This window comes from Trifolium pratense, linkage group LG6 (genome assembly GCF_020283565.1).
Source record: "Trifolium pratense cultivar HEN17-A07 linkage group LG6, ARS_RC_1.1, whole genome shotgun sequence".
Classification (NCBI taxonomy): domain Eukaryota; kingdom Viridiplantae; phylum Streptophyta; class Magnoliopsida; order Fabales; family Fabaceae; genus Trifolium; species Trifolium pratense.
In genome coordinates this window covers 35,412,674-35,421,689 of record NC_060064.1, presented here as the reverse complement: position 1 = coordinate 35,421,689, position 9,016 = coordinate 35,412,674, and the positions used below count along the sequence as shown (strand labels likewise).

The 9,016-nt window shown below is 32.8% G+C and overlaps 1 protein-coding gene across 1 annotated transcript; it reads right to left on the bottom strand.

Moving 5' to 3' along the window:
* Positions 1-3,891: 3,891 nt before the first annotated feature.
* On the bottom strand, positions 3,892-6,409 carry LOC123890787 (pirin-like protein 2). The gene is made up of 7 exons (XM_045940484.1): positions 6,063-6,409; positions 5,790-5,839; positions 5,632-5,670; positions 5,474-5,502; positions 5,146-5,208; positions 4,908-5,008; positions 3,892-4,812 (listed from the first exon to the last, which is right to left on the bottom strand). The coding sequence occupies exons 1-7, from the start codon at positions 6,176-6,178 to the stop codon at positions 4,329-4,331; spliced, it is 882 nt and encodes a 293-aa protein (XP_045796440.1). The 5' UTR covers positions 6,179-6,409; the 3' UTR covers positions 3,892-4,328.
* Between the last annotated feature and the right edge of the window lie 2,607 nt (positions 6,410-9,016).

Here is a 9,016-nt window from a genome sequence, read left to right as displayed (position 1 = left end):
TTTCACTATACAAATGCTTGCACCAGAAGTCCCTCAAGATGTCCTCGCTGAATTGCCCTCTGATATAGAACCAGAACTAGCAATTTTACTTCACACATACCAAAAGTTGTTTCACAAGCCTTCAGGTCTACCACCACCAAGAGAACAAATGCATGAAATTCACCTCCAAGAGGGCACTACCCCGGTCAAAGTGAGACCATACAGATACCCACACAGTCAAAAGGAACAAATTGAAAAAATGGTTCATGAAATGCTGGAACAGGGTATAATCAAGCCTAGCAATAGTCCATTCTCCTCTCCTATCATCTTGGTCAAAAAGAAAGATGGAAGCTGGCGTTTTTGCACTGATTATAGAGCATTGAATCAGGTGACAATCAAAGATAGTTTTCCAATGCCAACAGTGGATGAGTTATTGGATGAATTATATGGTGCACAATACTTTTCCAAGCTTGATTTGCGCTCAGGATATCATCAAATATTAATCAAACCAGAGGATCGTCATAAGACAGCATTTAGGACTCACCACGGTCACTACGAATGGTTAGTCATGCCTTTTGGTCTTACAAATGCCCCTGCTACATTCCAATGTCTTATGAATAAAATTTTTAAAGACGCCTTGAGGAAGTTTGTTCTGGTTTTTTTCGATGATATTTTAATATATAGTCCTTCTTGGCACTCTCATTTGGGACACTTAGAATGGGTTTTACAAGTTCTGGAACAAAATGAATTATATGCCAAACTATCAAAATGCTCATTTGGACAAAGAGAAGTAGACTATTTAGGGCACATAGTCTCATACAGTGGAGTCCATATGGATGCTAATAAAATTCAAGATGTGTTAAAATGGCCTACACCTACTAATATCAAGCAACTCAGGGGATTTCTAGGTTTGACAGGATATTATAGGCGATTCATCAAAGCCTATGCTCAAATTGCAGAACCTTTGACTGATTTATTAAGAAAAGATGCTTTTAGATGGAACCAAGAAGCTGAAGCATCCTTCAATAAGTTGAAACAAGCTATCACATCTGCACCGGTATTAAGGCTACCTGACTTTACACAGCCTTTTACACTAGAAACAGATGCTTCAGGCACTGGTGTGGGGGCAGTGTTAGGCCAACAAGGCCACCCAATTGCATATTTCTCAAAAAAGCTATCAGCAAGAAGACAAAAACAATCAGCATACATTAGAGAATTATTTGCAATTACTGAAGCATTAGCCAAGTTTAGACATTATTTGTTGGGCCACAAATTTGTCATCAAAACTGACCAAAAGAGTTTAAAAAGCTTGCTAGATCAATCACTCCAAACACCAGAACAACAAGCCTGGTTGCACAAGTTTATTGGCTTTGATTTTCAAATTGAGTATAAACCAGGTAAAGAGAATATTCCTGCTGATGCATTGTCTAGAATGTATATGTTGACTTGGTCTGAGCCAAAAAGCCAGTTTATACAAGAACTACACAATGTATTACAATCAGATCCTGAGATGTTACATATCATGAAGGCATGTCAACAACAAGAGGAGGATTATAAGTTGTTTACTATCAGAGATGGATTGCTATTGTGGAAAGACAAGCTGGTCATTCCCAACAATCAAGAGTTAATCAACAAAGTGTTAGCAGAATTTCATACATCTCATATTGGTGGTCATGCTGGTGTCAGCAGAACATTGGCACGCATACAAGCTCAATTTTACTGGAAAAAAATGAGGGAGGATATTAAAAATTATGTGCAACAATGTATTATTTGTCAGCAAGCAAAAACACTCACCACCAACCCAGCTGGATTGTTGCAACCACTTCCGATTCCTACTCAGGTATGGGAGGATATTGCTATGGACTTTATCACGGGGTTACCAAATTCTTTTGGGTTCACAGTCATTATGGTAGTTATTGACAGATTAACAAAGTATAGTCACTTTATTGCCCAAAAAGCTGATTATACTAGTAGATCTGTAGCTGAAGCCTTCATGGTTAATATTGCCAAATTACATGGTATTCCTAAATCTATTGTATCAGATAGGGATAAGGTGTTCACAAGTGGATTCTGGCAACACTTGTTTAAACTGCAAGGGACATCTTTAGCAATGAGCACGGCTTATCATCCCCAAACAGACGGGCAGTCAGAGATCCTCAATAAGTGTTTAGAAATGTATTTGAGGTGTTTTACATTTCAGAATTCGAAAGCATGGTATAAGGTGTTGGCAATGGCTGAGTATTGGTATAATACATCATTCCATACTAGTGCAGGAATGACACCTTTCAAAGCATTATATGGGAGAGATCCCCCAGCTATAGTGAGATATGTAGCACAAACCACTGATGTTCCAGATGTGAGAGAGCAATTGCTGCAGAGAGATGCCATTATAGAACAGCTTAGAAGTAATTTGTTGAGAGCTCAACAAGTGATGAAACACCATGCTGATAAGAAAAGAAAAGATGTGGAATTCAAGGTTGGTGACAAGGTATTGGTTAAGCTACAACCATACAGACAGCATTCTGCAGTATTGAGAAAGAATCAAAAATTGTCTATGAGGTATTTTGGTCCCTTTAATATCATAGCTAAGGTGGGCACAGTAGCTTATAAGTTGGAACTGCCACCTACAGCAAAAATACACCCAGTATTTCATATTGCTCAGTTGAAACAATTCAGAGGTAATAGTGAGGAGCCTTACATACCATTACCACTCACTACATCAGAGATTGGACCAACATTTCACCCTAATAAAGTGTTGGACACAAGAATGATTGTACAAGGCAGCTCACAAATTCCACAAGTGCTCATACAGTGGGGCAATGATTCTGATGATGCAGATGTAAAATGGGAGGACTTTACATACATCAAGGACAATTATCCTTCATTCAACCTTGAGGACAAGGTCGAGCTCAAAGGGGGAGGTATTGTTATGAAGGGCAAAATGGGCAATAAGCAAAAGAAAGGTGACTCAGCAAAGGTGATTACAACTAACGTGGAGGGAGTGAGGAAAGGAAGCAGGATTCGCGTAGCCAGCACTAGACTAGATGGTTATATAACAAACAAGTGAGAGAGAGTAGAATTAGGCAATTGGTGGAATTCTCTATTCTCTCTGATATTTTCTGTTATTCTTGTACTTTCCTCCTTATTCTGGATCCTTCCATTGGAAGTGATTATTCTCTGCTTATAATAATATAATTTCCCTTTCTCTGCTTATTATATCATTACACACACACACATGCGATTTTAAAAATTGTCATTATAAAACTCATACAAAGAATGTGATTGATCGATAATGTTAATCGTTTAAGGTTGATGATGTATATAAATTAAGTTGTATAATAATAAAATAGTGTAAGTAGTCTTAATATTGAGATGGATAATTTAGCCTCACCTCAAATCCATTGTTGCCATTGTAATAATCTTCAATAGTTTTCTCAATTTCAGATTGTGTATTCATTGACAAAAAAGGACCATGATGAGCAATAGGTTCATTCAATGGTTGTCCACCAATAAGCACAAACCTGCTTTGAACAGTTATTGTTCCAAACACTAAGTCCATCACATTGCGTGAAAACAATGACGTGGTGAGCCACATTTGGTGAGAAAAAAAAACACATAAGGGGCTCCTTTTTGTGTTTTTGTTATAGTTTAGTACAAAATTCATAACGGGTTCATACCTCATAAATTTCAATTACTTAATTTTAACTTTTTTGTTGTTAGTTTTTATTGGTTTTTTTTACTTAAAATCACAATTGTGTGTATGAATTTAAGTGATATTTATCATTTTATCCACAGAAAATAAAAAGTATTTTGAACAAAAGTAGAAATCCATTGAAAAACAATCTAATTATTAGGAGAGAAAGTGGTCATGAGAAAAGGAAAAAAAGTCATGATAAGCTGACCCATGATGACTTGAGAGACAAATTATAGTTGCACTTGCACATTTAAATCTTCTAGAAACATTTTAGTACATGGAAAGGAAATGATAGATTAACAAAGATATCTTTTCACCTCCTACTACCTTGATAGCGATATGCTTATTGCTTATGACATTGAAAATGATAGGGGAAAAGCAACCTTTTTATTTTTTATTTCATATAAATATAATAACGAATTTAATTTTAATACACAGTCAATGTAAATAGTTCACCACTATCGACAAATCACATTCAATCATATGAATAATTTTTAAAAGAATGTTTTCAATGATTTGACGATTGTGATCGATTGACAATGTTAAATTTTTTACGTTGATAATGTATATAAACTAAATCCTATAATAAAATAAAATAAAATAAAATAATCTTAGCTTAGCTTAGCTAAGTAATAGTGTTCATAATAAGCAATGACTATTGAGATCTCCAATTTAGCCTCATCTCAAATCCATTTCTAGCATTTTGATAGTCTTCAAGAGTGTTCTCAATCTCAGATTGTGTATTCATGACAAATGGTCCATACTGAGCCACAGGTTCATTCAATGGTTGTCCACCAATCAACACAAACCTCAAAGGTTTTGAAGAGTTATTCCAAACACTAAGTCCATCACCTTGAGTGAAAACAATGACATGGTGAGACATAATTGGTGATGAATTTGGTGAACCAAAAACACCTTCACCTTCCATTATGTATGCAAATGAATTCCATGATTCTTGAATATTTTGATGCAGCTGAGTTCCTGGCAACATTGTGAAATCAAGGAACATAGTTGGTGTTCTTGTGTACACTGGTGAATTTACTCCCATTGATTCTCCTGCTATTACTCTCACTTCAACACCATCTTTTTCTCCTGATGGTATGTTCTCACTTGGAAGTTCTTGATAATTTGGCTCAATCCTAAATCAAAAATAAAACCTTAAAAGTCAAACAAATGATTATAGTGGTGGTGTGGTGGTGCATCAAAATTCATGATGATGATTATAGAACATTACATTTTGTCATTGGATTTTAAATTGATCCATAATTGCAATCCATTGTTGTTTGCTTCTGCAGGCATTTCAGAGTGAATTATTCCCCTGCCTGCAGTCATCCACTGCACACACAAAAAAGAGAGAGATTGATTATTTAGAACTATATATTCAATTCCAATTAATCTTATTTTTTATGTTAATGATGAATTAGTGTTGTTGGTTGCTGGTAACTAGTAACTAGTAAGTAACTACTACCTACCTGAACATCACCAGCTCTTATTGTACCCTTGTGGCCAGCAAAATCTTGGTGAGTCATACCTCCCTAAATTCCAATAGATCAGTAAATTATTTTAGTCAAATATATAACAATAATACATAGTACATCAATGTTGAAGGTAAAATAAAATGTATCTAGACAATAGACATCTATGAAGCTATGCCATATACACGATAATATACACGTCAACACTCATAATAATTTTTAATTAAACATAATCATATGTGTCGTTGTAGAAACATCGACGACATGCCTTTGACTAGAATTGTAATAATTGCTAGAGAGATAGACATAAACAATAGATACATACCTCTAGCATGTATGTGACCGTTTCAAAGCCTGCAAATGAGATATGAAAATGAAAATACAAGTATTAAACAAATATTATATAAAAACAGCACATAAAACATAATAAAATAAATAATAAATTAAAGAAGAATAGAAACAAATAAAAATGAAAAAAAAAACCTCTGTGCGGATGATCAGGAAATCCTCCAGGAGGAGACACTGAAAAATCAAACAACCAAACCAAACAGATCTTAACACACAAGACAAGACAAGACAAGAAGTCAATAAAACAAACAAGATCTTAGTCTCAAACACACAAACCAATTTTTATATTGTACCTGAGAAGTGATCCAACATTAGAAAAGGATCCAAGTTTCTCAACTCGCTCCTGAGAATCACATCACATATAATAGATCATATCAAATGAATGCATTCAATTCAAGTTACACAAAAATGCATATCATATATTTATCATATCATATAAATAATAATAGAAAAATGGAAGAATAGTATATAAAATAAGAAAACTATTTAACACTATTTATGAGGCTATCAAAATTACGGATACATCGCAGATGTACGGAATATATAATTCAGCTATATAAAAATACCTTCCAATGCCTCTTCTAACGATAGCTCCAACCCCTTCACGTTGAGATTTAGCAAGAAACTTGTTGAGAACCAACCTAGGGGTGATAAAAGCAGAGTATGATATTCCTCCTGACATTGAAAAAGATCCAAGTAAGTAAAAAAAGGTTCTTCTTCTTCTTCTAAGCTGTTCTTCTCTTTTTATATGTATGTGAATGTGAATGTGAATAAGAAATGAAAATGAATGTGAATAAGAAAGTATAGAATATGGTTTTAGAGACACGAATTAAACACATATATATATAGTGTGATAGAAATGTGGCGGTGTACGCGCAGAAAAATAAAAAAGAAAAGAAAGAAGTGTTTTTGCATTTGAGTTAATTGGTTGGTTCTCACATTTGACATTTTAGGAGTGGGCTAATGGGCTCCACTTTCTTATACGTACCTATGACATCAATATCTTGTCATCATGATCATTGCATTATTTTACCAAATCTTCATTGTGTGTGAACAACTCCTACTTCTTTCGGTTTCAAAATAAATGTTATGTTTATAAAATAAATCAAATATATTTAGATATCTCTTAAGTTTTGCCTTACTAATAGTTAAGTTTTTTAAGTAATAAATAGATTTTTTAGTTACTAACTTATTAATTTTAATGTTAATTATGATAAATTTGATGATCAATCTCATGTGAATAAATACTTAACCGTTAAAAAATGAAACTTAAATGCATTTGACCTATAAAAAAAACAAGTGAATAAATCTCTTTATCTCTATTATATAAGTTTGTATACACAAGGAAACCCTAAATCTAATTTTTTTTTCCTTCTATTTTTATATTGCAGCTTTTTATTAAAAAAAATACAACTTTATCTTGACAAGGATTTGAACATGCATCCCTTTAATGCAATACAACATTTAAACCACTATGACATGTAGACAAATTGTGATTAAAATTATGTCCACAAAATATTAAATCTGACTCACGTTATGAATCAATTAAATTTCTTGCGGAATTAATTTACATCCATATTGAGAAATCAATTATCATCAATCAAATAGGAAACATTTCATATGATAATTAAGCACCATCAATTTTCATTGCAAAATTTATACAATTAAAAACCGATAATTAATTAGAAATCTAGCAAATAATCAAATCATACATTTCTTTGTGTTTTATTTTATAATTATGCCAAAAGGTTATAAGAAATTTTTTTATGTTAAAAAAATTCTAACCGTGCCATTTTTTTAATCCATTAGAAATGGTGGTTTAGGAATAATCTAGGCTTAAAATCACCGCTCGAGATCTTTTTCCATTATTTTTTAGTTAAATAAATATAATTTTCAGTTTTTCACATATATTTTTATTGTTTCTTTCATATTTTTGTTGTGATTTTATCGTCTTAGTACAATATTGTTGGTTTTAATTTATGATCTTAACACGATGTATTTTGTTTTTCCATATAATTGTGATGTTCATTTATTTTAGGTTGAAGTATTCAATTCGATTTAATGCATATTTAATTAATGAATTTGGTATTTTTGATGAATTAAAATGGTGCATGTTTCTTAGGTAGCCCCTTGATTGAAGAGTCATTTTGCAACTTACATGTACTTGATTTGAAACTTGGCATTAGAAAAAGAAAAAAAAAGTTGTCGGATGCAGCGGAATAGTACATACATAGGGCAGTTGGGAACAAAACCAACTAATGGGAACAAAATTAATGATTGTGCCCTTCATAATCATAAAATTAGAATTTGCTTGTTTATGCACAACTTGACCAAGTCCGATGAATTTCTGCATATTTTAGGGGTATACTTTTTCTCTTGCAATTTGTGGCATCCTCCGTTTGAAGATTCAATGTTATCCCGGAGGAGGATGATACCGACTGTAATTTCTTTGATTAATTAATAGGTGAGTTCACAAAGTTTCTGAGCTTTCTATTTTTTCTTTTAGTTGCTTGCTTGCTACTATGTTAAGTAGATGAATAAAAGATGGAGTGGTTTCCGCTCTATGAGATGGTGACGGGCGGAACCACTTTCTGTCAGATCATATAGGTTCTGGTGAACAACCAGATAAATGCCTTTTATAGTGATAATGATATCATAACCCTGGTAAAGCCTTAATTAATACCAGGAGAAAGAGAAGGTAACTGAAGAAAGCTTCACATGTCTCACTTTTGCATCAATATTTCTAAAACTATATATTATATGCTTACAAGATGACACATCGCAAGATAAAAAGACATTTCTTTGTTAATGATTTTCATGTATGGCTGACGAGACTGTGATCTTCATATCAACAGACTTTGTTCAGTTTTCACTACAATATAAAAGATCAACGAATCAAGGTCAGGAGAGAAAAGCTCAAAGTCTCATTGCCCTTTTGATAATGCTAAGTAAGTCTCCTTATTTTCCATACCTAGTTTGTTGATAAAGATGTATGTATAGTTAGTATTCTGAAAATTGGCTTTCTAATTTTAGAAAGGGAATATCTATTTCAGTACTTAGCTTTGAATGATTTATAAGATATATATATATATATATATATATATATATATATATATGTATCTATTTGTTATTTTTCATTCAAAATAATATATCTGTTGATTCAACTTTTTGCAGACCCATTTTATGATGGAAGAGAAAGAGAAATGGGCTCTAGAGATGATGATGGGCTCTAGAAATGGGCTCAATCATGTCCATTTGTTGTAGAGGAATTACTGTATAGTGCCAATATCAAAACTGAACAATAATCCTATAACATCATAATAATAACATAATTATAAAATGTAATCTATGTTAAAACTGAACAATAATCCTATTTATTTGTTTTCCACTATAAATCCTAAACTTAAGAATTGATACGAGTAAGATTTTTATAGAACTTCTTTTTTGTTGAACATGGTTTGCAAAGGTTATTTGTCCGAGTAAAACGATGGCATGGATGAAAATTGTCCAATCATTTTAA

Excerpts from the sequence above, each read along its gene's own strand:
- LOC123890787 (XM_045940484.1), bottom strand. The coding sequence starts at position 6,178 with ATGTCAGGAGGAATATCATACTCTGCTTTTATCACCCCTAGGTTGGTT. Across the intron at positions 5,840-6,062 it reads GTTAGAAGAGGCATTGGAAG|GAGCGAGTTGAGAAACTTGG; the intron begins GTATTTTTATAT and ends TGTGATTCTCAG. Across the intron at positions 5,671-5,789 it reads AATGTTGGATCACTTCTCAG|TGTCTCCTCCTGGAGGATTT; the intron begins GTACAATATAAA and ends TTGATTTTTCAG.